Below are 14,428 nucleotides of genomic sequence, written 5' to 3'. Positions count from 1 at the left end.
AGAGAGGAGGAGGAATGAGAAGGGAGGAGGAAGAGGGAGGAGGAGGAGAGAGGAGGAGGAGGGAGAAGGGAGGAGGAAGAGGGAGGAGGAGGGAGGAGGAGGAGAACAGACAATGTCTGGCTGATCAACAAGCCCCAGGGATCATGTTTCTGCCTACCCAGTGCAGGGATTACAGGAACATGCTGGAGATCTGAGCTCAGGTCATCATACTCCTGTAGCAAGCATTTTAGTGACAGAGCCATCTGTCTCCTTAGTCCTCTGTGCCCCAGTGCTAGTCTGAGGGTTCACTGTTGAAAGTGGGTACCATTCCCACCCACAAGCCTGCATTTCATGCTCTAACCCCTCAAGCCCTAGGGCTTTTCTCATTTTCAGTGGGACTCAGATCATCATTCAAAACTTTGTTGCATGTCAGAGTCATGGTGGGAGCTTTTGGAACATCAACAGGTTGCATTCAGTCCAGTATAGAGAACTTGAGAACTTAATCTTGAAAAGACACGGTCCTTTTGTGATGACAAAGCTGTTTTTGAACTTGTGGACTCACGATCCTCCTCCAATAGCTAGGACTGCAGGTGTGCACTGCTGCACATAGCTTGATGGATTTAAAATGAACTCTAGGGTGGGATACATCCAGGATCGAACAGCTTCATCACTCCAGCTAGAGGAGCTGTGGAGAAATGAAGGAAATTGAGACCACAGAAGGAAAAATGTGTAGGGAGCCACGGCCCCTCCCCTGGGCTACCCGAAGCCACACCTTATAGATGGCACCTGTTGGCTATGGCGCTGGTGGTAAACAGGTCCATATTTGGTGGTGATATGTTTCCACTCTTCTGGTTGGCTGAGGCCACGAGCCTGGTGAAGTGACATGGCCTGCCGCGATTGTTTGGTGTGAATGATATAAAAGGGCTTGTAGCCCGGGGCTTGGGGGAGAAGATTGTTCAAGGTTCCTAAATAAACTGCTGAGAGAAGAACTGGTGGTTGTGTCTTTCTTGCTGGTCAAGAGGACGAAACAAAAATGATAACAATAAACTTGAATTTAGCATAGACTTTTCTACAAACAAGAAGCTATTTATGTTTTCCTGTTAGGTACAAGTATGAGTTTCAACCTTGAAACATTTTTAAGGAAAATTTGGACGGGAAGCTACTCGAGAGCACCCAGGTCCCAGACCCTTTTTCTGGTGTCAAGGCCAGCTGCCTTCTAAATTTTGTTTAACTCCCTATTATTATTTTATGTGATGGGTATTTTTGCCTGCATTTATGATTGTGTACTGCATGTGTGCCTGATGCAGAGACCAGAAGAAGGGTTGTCGGATCTGGAACTGGAGTTACAGTCAGTTCTGGTTATAATGAGCCACCATGTGGGTGCTGGGAACCAAACCCAGGACCTCTGGAAGAGCAGCCAGTGCTCCTAACTGCTGAGCCATCTCTCCAGCTCTTTTAGTTTTGGTTTTGAGGCACTAGAGATGGGATGCTGGGCCTCAGACCTCCAGCTCTAGCTGCCCTGTTCACTCCTGAGTGATGCCTGTGCCTTCCATCTCAGCTCAGGTCCGTGCACACACAGCTCATGTTTGCATTTTCCCTTTTATTCTGACTTGCAGTTGGATTTAGACTTATCAGACTCTGAGCACATTCTATTGTTTTTATAGAGGCCTCAAACCAGGGCAGACAAAAGGCTAACATTTGGGTATTTAAGAATTGAGATATTGGTAAGTTTTGCTTTATATTCTCATGTCTTTGTAAGAACCTCCCTGAATTCTGGTTAAGGGGCCTTCTTTAAATTAAAAAAAAAAAGAATTGAGATATATCTCTGTGAGTTCAAAGTTAGCCTAGTCTACAAGGCAAGTTCAAGGACAACTGCGGCTACACAGTGAAGCCCTGTCTTGAAAAACAAAACAAAACAAAACATTGAGCGATGCAGAGCAGGAAAGATGCCCTAGTGGTTAAGAGCACTCTTGCTCTTACAGAGGACCTGGGTCTGGTTTCCAGTCCCCAATGGTGGCTCACCTGTAATTCCAGTTCTGTATGTACGTGCACTCACACATACATGTGAAAAAAAATCTTTTCTTTTTCCTTCTAAAAATTGAGATATTAGGTCCCGTTCTCAGCACAGTTGTGGCCTGTGTTTCCAAGGAGCATCTGAAGTGTACATCGACTCCAGAACATTGAATTTTGGATACGCTGACTGGTGCCTTAGCTCCTCATCCATCCAGTGGTGCTCACAAGCTGTGGGAATGCCTGCTCTGATCATTTTCCTAAGGAACAGACTTAAGTATTCCCTGACAGATTTTTATGCAGTGCTTCACTAAGGTTGATGGGAAAGTCAAGACTGAAATAACCTGCCTTGCTGGGTTTATGCATGTCCTCAGCATTGACAGGTCTTCAGAGAACGTCCGTCTGATCTATGACACCAAGGGTCACTTAGCTCTTCATCGTATTACACCCAAGGAGGCCAAGTCCAAGCTGTGAAAAGTGAGAAAGGTCTTTGTGGGCACAAAAGGAATCCCTCATCTGGTGACTCAACGATGCTTCAACCATTCGATACCCCGATCCCCTCATCAAGGTGAATGACACCAGTCAGATCGATTTGTAAACAAGCAAAATAACTGACTTCATCAAGTTTGACGCTGGGAACCTGTGTATGGTGACCAGAGGTGCTAACTTGAAAAGACATCCTGGATCTTTTGATGTGGTTCGTGTGAAAGATGCCAATGGCAACCACTTTGCCCCTCGGCTGTCCAACTTTCTTGTTATCAGCAAGGGCAACAAACTATGGATCCCTCTGAAGGGGAATCTGCCTCACCATTGCTGAAGAGAGAGACGAGAGCCTGGTGGCCAAACAGAGCAGTGGGTGAGTGGTGTCTAGGACAACGCTGGAGAAGTATTTGTACTCTTGCTACCACAAGCCTTTCGGGGCAACATGCTAGATTAAACAGCATGATGAAACTAAAAAAACTGATATATTAGAAGGGTGCTGTGGAGCACATCTGTCACCCGAGAGCTTGAGGCTGAGGCAGCAGGACTGTAAGTTGAGGCCAGCTTGTTTACACCACAGTGAAGCCCTGTTCCCTGTCCCTTCCACTCCCCCGCCCCCTACACTGAGATACTCACTCTGCTGTGCACACATCTATAGCCCCACCGGCTCAGGAGGTTGGAGAAAGATGATCAGGTGAGCCCAGGAGTTTTGAGACCAGCCTGAGAAACTAGAGAGGACCTGGCAAAAACAAAGAAGCAACTGCACTATCAGAGGATCTTGCTAGCTGTGCGCCACTGTTGGCCTTGTCCTTCAGGGAAAGGCGGCTTCTGCATTCTGCTGCATCTCCACAGCTAGTACAGCGCACTGCACACAGCAAGCTTAGGGAAAAAATTTCCTTTTCTGTTTTATTTGCTAACTTCCCAGTTTAGTTCACATTCTTTTCTGAAAAATATCCATATGAATTTGAGGTCACTTTTCTGAAAATGCTCTAAGGTCACTCGTGCTTGCCTGTAACTTTTTAGAAATGTTCATGAGAGAACACTCACAAACACACCAATATTTAAGCACATTTACTTTTTTTTTTTAAAGAGGCAAAGTGGCTCAAATAGAAACAATGCTAAAAAATCTAGACATAAACCAAGCAAGACTGAAAATGTTAATTGCATCAATCTGTTGCTCCCATCCGTTGTTATTTTTGTTCACCGTTTAGACAGGATGTCCCTGTCCAGCCCAGGATGGCCTGCGGGAGTCCCAGACCCATCAGCATATCCAGCTTCTCCTCTCTCAAATCCTTGAATACTCTCAGCGTGTCTGAGCTCAAACTCTTCCAATGTTAAATGGAAGGCTGCTATGGATGGTGATATTGTCATAATAAGAGTCTAGAATAGAGAAGTATAAGGCAAGCAAACAGCACACTGGCTGCTGGCCATGCACACACTCAGGACAGACCAGACTACCCAGGCTCACTGGGCTCAGAGGCTGGCCTGGACCTTGTAGGTCATTCTTACTTTATTGGGTTTTATTTCGTTCCAAATTTGCTTGTTCCTCTATTTTGTAGTCACGGCAAGGTCAGAGGTTTAGTTAGTCTAAGAATACTTAGCCACACTTCAAACTGTTTTTATCCTTCTGAACATATGCCTAATTTCCACCTACAATTATTTTAAAGTTATACAGTAAGTCAGCCGAAAAGACAGATGGGGTATGGGGCTAAGGACGACCACCACCTGTGAGCATAGCAGTGGTGATTTGTGCAATAGTGGTTGGTGGGTAGGGTCAGGAAGTGACTATTCTCCAGGAAGGCCTTGTAGCACCTAAGGCATTGCTGGTACACCACCTCGCAGTCAGAGTCATTGCCATCATAGGGAACTTCAATGGTGAGTTGTTTCTGTGGCTCATGGCTCCCAAGTAGCTCAACTTTAGCTTTGCAGTTTTTAACTTGATTCCTTTTTCTATTTAGATCTCTCAGACTGCTTTCATCCATATACAGTATATAACTGAATGTGGCAACGTCTTCTCTTGTGATGTCTTGTCTTAGGGGTTGTGCCCATGCCATGATTTCTTAGGCAGCTGACAGCTCTTGGGTCTGAGGCGCAGCTCGAATTCCAGTCAAAAATGACACTGTTGTCAATGACCCAATTCTCTGAAACCTTTTCATCAGTTACCAATTTTCTTTCTTTTTTTTTTTTTAAAGATTTATTTATTTTTATTATATGCAAGAACACTGTAGCTGTCTTCAGACTCTCCAGAAGAGGACTTCAGATCTTGTTACGGATGGTTATGAGCCACCATGTGGTTGCTGGGATTTGAACTCCGGACCTTTGGAAGAGCAGTCGGGTGCTCTTACCCACTGAGCCATCTCACCAGCCCAGTTACCAATTTTCTAAAAACTGCTTCTGCAGTAGGTGACTGGCAAATGTTACTGAGACACACGAATAGCACTGACTTGGACTCAACTTCTGCCTTCTTTCTGTATAGACCCTGGTACCCAGAAACCCAGGAAATATTTTCTATAACTTTATTTTAAAGAAGGGGTTCTTGTTTTGTGGCCCAGGCTGACCAATAATATATTTTCTTGGCATTCCAGTTTAAAATTTAAGTCTCTTCAACATTTGAAACCATTTCCCAGGAACCCCAATGTTCTGGCAGAAGCCCTTGACACAGCCTAATGAGGCAAGACTGAGTGTCCTTTGAGTTACAGACTGAGGTGGGGTGTGACAAGTGAAGCCCAGAGCCTGCTGTGTACACCCAATCAGTCCAAGTGCCCAGGCTTTAGGGCTATGAGATTCCTTTCATGCTGTGAGCAGCCTGAAGGCAATGCTCGATTCTATCAGCGGGCCTAACACCAACACCATCATATAATGATGGCTCATCTCTTGCCATCTCAATAGTGGCATGCCAAGAAAATCCTTCCAGATTTCTTTTTCTTTTTCTTTTAGATTTATTATATGTAAGTACACTGTAGCTGTCTTCAGACACACCAGAGAGGGCATTGGATCTCACTGCAGATTGTTGGGAGCCACCATGTGGTTGCTGGGATTTGAACTCGGGACCTTTGGAAGAGCAGTCAGTGCCATCTCACCAGCCCCAGATTTCTTTTCCTTTCTTTCTTTCTTTTCTTTTTTTTTTTTTTTTTTTTTTTTTTTTTTTTTTTTTTTTTTTTTTTGACAAGGTTTCTCTGTATAGCTGTGGCTGTCCTGGAAATCACTTTGTAACCAGGCTGGCCTCAAACTCAGAAATCTGCCTGCCTCTGCCTCCTGAGTGCTGGGATTAAAGTGTGGGCCACCACGCCTGGCAGCCCCAGATTTTTTTCTTTTCTTTTCTTTCTTTCTTTCTTTTTTTTGGTTTTTTCGAGACAGGGTTTCTCTGTATAGCCTTGGCTGTTCTGGAACTCACTCTGTAGACCAGGCTGGCCTCGAACTCAGAAGTCCGTCTGCCTCTGCCTCCCGAGTGCTGGGATTAAAGGCGTGCGCCACCATGCCCGGCTAGCCCCAGATTTCTAAGGAAGTTCATTTCTAACAAAATGGCAAGAAGACAAAAGGAAGATGGCTGACTGAACACTGCCAGGGCACCTTAGTCTGTAAAGACATTACTCCAAGTTACTCCACTGTATAAAACAATTTTTAGGCTGGGTATAACCTTAGAAAATAATTTTACAGGAAGCTGAGAGGACGACTGCTGCCTTTATAAGTGGACCCCAAAACTGCACCACCTCTCTGGCACAGATTAATGAGATATTCTTGGGAATAAAATTTATTATAGGAGCCACCCTGTAAGTTTACTGGGGAGAATTCAAATGGTAGTGGCATATGGGCATATGAGAAATCTATGAGGGGTTTGGAAAGACTGCTTAGCAGTTAAAAGTACTTGCTCTTGTAGAGGACCCAGGTTTGATTGCCAGCACCTACATGGCCTTTTACAACCACCAGTGCAAGGGGATTCCAGTTTGAGGGGAATCCAAAACCCTCTTCTTGTGTCTGTAGACACTAGGGACTACATAGTATATAAACACAATGCAGGCAAAACCACCATACATACCTCTAAAATCTATGTGAGAAACCAAGGCAAGAACTTATAGGCTACACTAGATGGAAGAAACGGTGTCCTCCCTCACCTGAACCACAACCAACTCTGAGACATGACCCATATCTGATGTATACATCAAGGGCTGCAACTCCTCAACGCGGTTCAGTACACCTGCTGCTGAAACAGTAAACTGCCCAGCCATCCATCTGACTAACCTAGGCCTGACCTGCTGGTTCCTGCTCCAGCCTTGGTTCAGCCTCTCCCCTCACAGCAGGACTCTATAGCTTCTACTCTCAGCAGCTCCAGGGGCAGCTCCTCTGGGTACTGGTGTATTATCAGTATATTCTTTCGGCTACTTCTAAAGCAGCTTTAGCATCTATGAATTCTGTAGTCCATGTATACAGATATACTTACTGTGTGCTGAGCTTATTTTAGTAATTAAGAATGGAATAAAAAGCCTTCATTCACATGGGTTGCAACTAAGGTAGATTTATGACACATTGCCATTACTGAAATCACTAAACCTTGTGAATTTATTTCATTCAATGAATCCCAATACTGTGGAAGATATATGTGTTCATCTACGTGTGGCAAAACACACTTAAGACATGGCCCACACAAAATTCTGGCCTGCCTCTGTATCTACAGGGTCACAAAGGAACAGATTTCTCCTAGTGGAATGTTTTGACTTACAAATTGGACACACACTGCTTAAATACCTTTATTGGTTTTTTTTTTTTCAAAAATTATTTAGACATTGATAGCTCTGCAAAATAATTCTCCCATTGCAAATCTTCAAACCCTTTCCACAGGTCTTCCATAAAGAAACAAAATATTCATACTTTGCGCCCATTCAAATCTAATTTTTAAAAAACATTTAAGATTCAAAATCAAGTATTTTTCTTTCCCAGAACTTGTTAGTAATTTTAAACCACAATGTAACATACTTAATGGCATTTCTTTTTAAAAATTAGCTTATCAGTGACTATTTTATGAGGAAAAAAAATCCATTCAAGGCCTTAAAGGGAATATGAATTCCCTGCTTCTGAAACCAAAAGACATTGAGAAACCCCTTTGTTCCACTGGAGTCTGACTCCAACACTGCTAACAGGACAGTCCACCCGCTGACTGTCTACTTAATATGAGGCTTTGTCTACTTACTTTTGGACTGCAGCTGACATGCTAGGCCATCTTAAAGGAGATATGTGGGTAGACTGGTAAAGTAGGGAACGAGAGGGCCACAGCTGGCCACAGCTGGCCACAGCAGTGGAGCCTTCTGAGTGGAGGGTAAGAAAAGACCAGCCAGACCTCTAGTCCCTGCCTGGGGGCTGGCTCGTTGGAGTAGAGAACAGTAGGACATTTGCAGTCTGCACTTATTTTTCAATGTTAGATACAAGTGTCAGTCAAAGATATTGCACACAGTACCAGAGGCATGTAAACCACCGAGCAGCTGGAGAAAGAGCTACCAATGGCGACAAGTCCCAGAAGTTCTCCAGGGACAGAAAAGGAAAAGAAGTCACTGTCCACCAGCTAGGAGTTACTAAGAAGTGGAACATGTTTATTCCTGCCCAGTGTTCAGGGGCAGACTTCTAAGCAGCAAGTCTTCAGGTGGGTCTGGAGTCTGCTAAAGGCATCCTTCCCACATCTTTCTAAGTAGATCTGGAAAACTTCCCTAGCTAAGGAAAAAAAAAACAAACAAACAGGGTGTGGTGGCTCACACCTTTAATCCTAGTACTCACTCTGAGTAGTCAGGTGGATCTCGGTGAGTTCAAGGTCAGCCTGATCTACAAAGTGAGCTCCAGGCCAGCTAGAGTTACAAAGTGAGACCCTGATGACAAAGAGATCAAAGGAAAAAAAGAGGGGGTGTAGGGGGGAATCCCTACGCTATGACCTGGCCTGGCCTGTTTACAAGAGAGGCTGTTCACTGACGTGCTATTTGAGCTACACATGAGCCCTAGCTTCAGGGTGACTCCATCTACTGCCGAATGATAACCTGCCCAGCACACAATAGTTGAACAGCATGGTGGAAAGGACAGCCAGAGGAGCTGAGGGTGCTGCAGGGAAAGCCAGCAGTCAGTTTCTTCACCTCCTCCACTCTCCAGTGCTGCCCCTCAGCTTAACTGAAGCGATGGTGTCCCGTGGTGTAAATACGGTGCTTCTGATCAGAGCCGGACATCTCATATTCAGTTGAATTTTGGTGTCAGATGAAGTTTAGGTTCACCTTAGACTGACCCTTACTCCTGGGCTCAGGCTTCTGAGTAGCTGGGACTCCAGGTGCACTGCCATACCCAGGCTGCTTTTCAAGGGTAAGGAACCACTGACTCAGCCCCAGCAACGGATGTGAACTATTTTCTTCTACCTAAGTCTTGGGATGATGGATGTTATGGTTTCCGAGTCCCAGATTTACTGGATGGTAAGTTTTGGGGTGATTGATGTTATGGTTTCCCGAGCCCCAGCTTTACTGAATGGTAAGTTTTGTGGCTATGGATATTGCCAAGCACTTGCTGGTTCCTTTCCCCACTTCTGCTCTCTTAAGGCTCCTCAGATATTCAGTATTAGTAACATACAGCACAATACAAGAACAGCCAACCTGCTACCCCTGGTGTTCCTTTTTTCCAGCACTGGAAATGGAAGCAAGGTCCTTCCTCATATGTGACAAGCTAGTGCTTGGTCAGCTGCACTCTCAGCCCTGATGCTGTATTTATTTAAAGCTTTCCCCCTCGTATTCGGACCTGTAAACCACCAGAATTCCCCAAAGTCCTGACCATATTGTGGACTACAACTGATGCCAATCTATTAAGCTTTTTAAACATTTAGAAAAACCAAACCAAACCAAACCAAACCACTCCCCTCTCTCACACTTTGGCACATGAGCCTCGAGTTATCTGAGTGCATTTCTTCCTGCCCACGCAATGCCAACAATTTCAGTCATCCTTTCCGGAGAATGGGGGCCCCCTCTGCCTTTGGAAACGGTTGTCATGACACACTGATGTTCTGAGTAGCAAAAGGAGGAGGCACAAATGCTCAGCCGGCCCGGAAACAGTTCCTGTGTTTAGCACTGTAATTTGAGCAATGCTGCAAAACTTCTGTACCAGGATGACCTGTTTCAAAACTGCTGGTTGATTAAATATACATATCGACATAGATATAAAAGTCACTAGGTCAACATTTGCTGTTTTCAATGTGAAAACGATAAATGTAATTCAGAATAAGTGTGCATTTGCCATAGGGTCCTTGTTAAAGGTACCATAAAAATAATAATTTTGTAATAAAAAACTCTTTTATTTTAGTATTGCCCTCAAGTTCAGAAGTTTGGAGCAAATGTACTGAAAAAGCAGTTTGGGATGTACTCCTGCCAGGGATCTGGAAGCCTTAAATTTAGTGATCCCCAACAGCAGGCCCAGAAAACCCGACAGCCATGTGCTGGTCTTGCATTGTTAACACACAGGGCCCTACAAGACATCAACTGGAATCAAAGGTCAATGAGGCCCACCAGGGTCCCCATCTCATCTCATTGATGGTAGATGCTGGGCCCAGACAACTCCTCACATAGAGCTCTGGGGCACAAGATGCTGGGCTCTCCCTTTCCTTGGGCTACCAAACAAGCAACTGGGGAAGGAGTAGGGCCTGGGTGGAGACCACTGAGCACCAAGGCTAAGGTGACCCAGGAGCTGACCTTCCACTTGGCTAGAGGCAGGCCGAGGAAAGATGGCATTTCAGCGATGCAGAAGTTAGCTGTGCAGGAAGGAAAGTGCATTTAAGGTTGTTCAGAAACAGATGGTGACCACAATGCCACTGAGAGGAAGCAGGGTGGGAGGTGGACAGCTCCCTCTGCCTGCCTGCAGGTTGGCCATGCTCCTTGGATCCTGTAGGTTAACATTCATGCTTTCTGATGAAGTCTGCTCGTGAACAAACAGGAACACACCTCTCCTGGTTCTGGCAGGTACATAATTTCCTCGCAAAGCTCTTTGTTGCCAAGTTCAGTTTTATTTGGCCACTGTTCTGAACCTCTGTCACCGGAACTCATAGATGGGCGCACTGTGTTCAGGAACATGGGTCAGGTTGAGGGACTGATACCTGTAGCAGAGGAGAGACACAGTAGAAGAGATTTCTTAGGTAGCCTGAACAAAGGCAGCTGGAGAACTCTACCTAGAGCCTTGGAGGAACATAAGGTAGGAAGGTGAACTCTCATGGCCCCCTCACTCATCAGACCAAGATCAAGTGCATGAGAGGCAGTGCCAGGGCATTACTGAAAAGTCACATTGTCTATAAGAGATAACACTAGACTTACTGGTAAATTTATGAGGAATATATATGATCAGGATTGAGGTAATCATTCCTGAAAATGCAACACTGCCTGAAAGAATATACTGGGTGCTGCTTAGTGATAGAACACTTACTTACATACAAGCATGTACAAGGTCTTGGGTTGCGTCCCACATAACAAGCATGAGGTTCTACCTCTAGTGTGTATGTAATGTAAGAGAGTGAGTCTATGTGTCTGTGTGAGTCTGTCTCTCACATACAGAGAGAGAGAGAGAGAGAGAGAGAGAGAGAGAGAGAGAGAGAGAGAGAGAAAATGGGGCTGGAGAGGCAGATAGATAGCTCGGTAGTTAAGAACACTTGTTGGTCTTGCAGAAGACCCAGATCTGATTCTCAGCACCCACATGGTGGCTCACAACCTTTCATAACTCTAGTTCTTGGGGATCCAATGTCCTCTTCAATCTCTTTAGGCACCAGGTACATATGTGGAATGCATATATACATGCAGGAAAAACATGCATACACATTAAATTAAAAGTCTAAAAAACTTTTACAGTCTTTAGAAATGATATCTTTGCATAATAACCACTTTTCAGTTCACTCTATAGATAGGAAAGAGTCCCTTTTCAATCATCTAAATGACCTCAGCACACACACAGAGTACAAGATTTGGACAGAGGTAGACTGGAAGAATCTCCTTCCAGATGTGACAGCTAGAGTTGAGGCCAATGTCTGTGGTAGTCCTGGCCACCAGGCCCTTACCATTCTGAACTCCGATGGTAGTAGTAACCCTCTATGGAGGCTGCTGACTTCTGAAAGCAGATGTAATAGAAGCCAGCAAAGGAAGCACCGCTGATGTCTTTGATCGTGTGGTCCGGGACTAGAAACTGCTCCTGCACAGATAAGGGACCAGTCAAGACCTTCCCTTTCCAGTAAGACACCAGAGAGTTCTAAAAACAGCTAGAAACAAAACAAAATAATACCAAAAGCCCCCAAACAAAACAAAAAACCATGACCACAGGGTCCTATTCAGCTGCTGGGTTTCTGCCTGGTTTGGGGGTAGTGTTCACAGAAACAGAGCTCTGATCTAACAGACCCATCAAGACCACTTTCCTGCCTGCTTGCCTACCCACCTACCTTTTGGAGACCATTGACAGAATAACCTAGAAAGAATAAATTTCAGTTTTGGTTCCTAGGAGCTGTCACTGGGTTTTGATTACATCTAATAATGAAGTAACCACATCTATTGGAGTTTCTGGTCATACTGAATTAAGAGAGCTCATGGTACCTCACCAAAGCCAAGAAACTGCACCATTTGTGCCACAAGGACAGGAGCTGCCATCTAAACTGGCAACAAGCAGTGAAAGGCTATGTATGCCCTTGCTTCTGGTCTTTGGGAGATGGAGTCAGAAGCCCAGGGCGTCAGGTGACCGGACATAAGAGAAATTGTCTGAAGACAAATCTACTGCTTTAACAAACTTTCTATTTACTTTCCAATGCTGAGATGAAACTCAGGACTTTGTGTATGCTAGACAAATGCTCTACCACAAACACTTTCAATCTTCTCCAGTTTTTTGTTTTGTTTTTGTTTTTGTTTTTAATGGACACTCTCTTCTGCCTTTTTCACCCTTCAAATATCATTTTAAAGTTTAATTTAGGGCTGAGGTCTACCTTAGTAGTAGAACATTTGCCTAGCGTATGCAAACCCTGAGTTACTTCCTCAGTACAGGAAAAAAAATAATAATCTAAAAATCAGAGCAGGTGCTTTCAAGGATTTGTTGGCATGTTTCCCACTGTAGAGAAGGCTGAGGAAGGAGGCCCAACAGGTGCTGGATAGCCAAGTGGGCTAATCTACACTGGATGGGAGAGGGACTAGAGAGGGAAACTCACTGTGTGCTATCCAGTAACTGTCTAGTAAAAAAAATGATAACCCACATCCAAAATGATGAGCCACAAAGCACAGATAGCAAGCAAATGGCTACTTTAGCTGCCTGACCTTTTTTGTTTCTTTTTCCTTTTAATTTTATTTATTTTATGTACATGAGTATTCTGTAGCTGTCTTCAGACACACCAAGGGGACATCAGATCCCATTACAGATGGTTATGAGCCACCATGTGGTTGCTGGGAATTGAACTCAGGATCTCTGGAATAACAGTCAGTGCTCTTAACCACTGAGCCATCTCGCCAGCCCTAGCTGCCTGATCTTTATGAACACTGTAATATGTCATATTGAAGTAGCTTTCTGTCTCCTTTATTTACTCTCCTTTATTTACCAGATAATGGGGACTGGAGGTGGGCAAGCATTCCCAAAGTTCTTTCACAAACTTGCTACATGGACTTGCATTCATATGGTTGTAGACAGCATATTGCCATAATAAGAGGCATAGGACTCTCAGGCAAAGGCCAATCCATTGAAACCCTAGAGGGAGCCAAGGGCTCATGCTCCATTCCTGGCTCCTCATTTCCTGAGCTATGGGAAGCAGGGCCCTGGGTAGAGGATGTGGTTGGATAACAGTCATTCTGATGACATTTAAGCTCTTGGCAGGAACAGGATGCAGTGATGACTAGGTTCAAGCAGTTTCCCTGACTCCCCAGAACACTTGGATGACTCATCATGGAGGCTCACAGGATTCTTGGGTGAAAAAAGAGGATACTGGTCAGCAGTGCCTACTGGCATAAATATGCCCGCTGCCCACTAAGCAGCATAACCAGTTTACTGAGGTGTGCTCTGCAGCTACCACACCACTGGTGCTTACAAGTACGGTGATAAGCAACCAGCATGGAGGGTCCCTGTGGGAAGGGCATAACCCGCAAGAGAAAGTATGTGTGGGTGCTCTAGAATCTGGCATATGGATGTTTGGGTAGATGGCCTGGGCAGAATCTTACCTTCCACCTCATGAAGACATAATCCCCATTTTTCAGTTCTTCATAATCAAAGTCATCTGAATTAAATGATTTTGCATACTGATAGAAAGCCAGAAACTTGCCCTAAAAACAACAGAAAGAAGAGTCTCAGTGGTCCATACAAGGAAAGGTGGGCGTCTGAGCTCGTGAAATCTTGAGAGGACAGCTAGGTGGACAAAGAGCTACTTGACTGTGTGCCCAGTAAACACAGCCAGTGGATAAGGTCTAGAGGGTAAGAATGGGCACAGCTCTAGAATACCTTATCAGAACACATAAAGTAAAAATGGGTTAGTGGGACTCCAACAAAGAAATATAGAGTGGTGCTGGGCATGGTGGCACACACCTTAAATCCCCAAACTCAAGAAGCAGAGACCTCTGTGAGTTCAAGGCCTACCTTGTCTACATAGTTCCAGGACAGCCAGAACTATATAATAGACCTTGTCTCAAACACAACAAAACAAAAGTACAGAGGGAGGGGCGAGGACCGTCAAGGTGAGTCCCAGCACTGGGAAGGCTGGATACAGGACGGTCAAGAGCACAGCGTTATGTTCAGCTACATAGGGATTCAACGCCAGCCTAGACCACACAGCTTACAAAGCAAAATGGTGCTGGACAAGGGAGTATGTAACTTTCCTTTTTTCTTTCTTTCTTTCTTTTTTTTTTTTCTTTCTTTTTTTTTTGGTTTTTCGAGACAGGGTTTCTCTGTATAGCTCTGGCTGTCCTGGAATTCACTTGGTAGACCAGGCTGGCCTCGAACTCAGAAATCC

General features: G+C 44.7%; 1 protein-coding gene and 2 pseudogenes across 1 annotated transcript in view; 1 reads left to right on the top strand and 2 right to left on the bottom strand.

The window, feature by feature from the left end:
- The first annotated feature begins 1,280 nt into the window (after positions 1–1,280).
- On the top strand, positions 1,281–2,849 carry LOC110331323 (annotated as a pseudogene).
- Positions 2,850–4,148: 1,299 nt separating this feature from the next.
- Positions 4,149–6,614, bottom strand: LOC110331322 (annotated as a pseudogene).
- Positions 6,615–10,464: 3,850 nt separating this feature from the next.
- Positions 10,465–14,428, bottom strand: part of Gid4 (GID complex subunit 4 homolog) — a 24,031-nt gene continuing 20,067 nt past the window's right edge. Inside the window, exons 4-6 of the mRNA XM_021212247.1 lie at positions 13,644–13,745; positions 11,519–11,649; positions 10,465–10,570 (exon numbers count right to left, since the gene is read on the bottom strand). Of these exons, the coding sequence (XP_021067906.1) occupies positions 10,507–10,570; positions 11,519–11,649; positions 13,644–13,745 (297 nt within the window). The 3' untranslated portion in view covers positions 10,465–10,506. The remainder of the gene's footprint in view (positions 10,571–11,518; positions 11,650–13,643; positions 13,746–14,428) is intronic.

The sequence above is a fragment of the Mus pahari genome, chromosome 14 (assembly GCF_900095145.1).
Source record: "Mus pahari chromosome 14, PAHARI_EIJ_v1.1, whole genome shotgun sequence".
Taxonomy (NCBI): Eukaryota; Metazoa; Chordata; class Mammalia; order Rodentia; family Muridae; genus Mus; species Mus pahari.
This window is presented reverse-complemented; position numbering and strand designations above follow the sequence as displayed.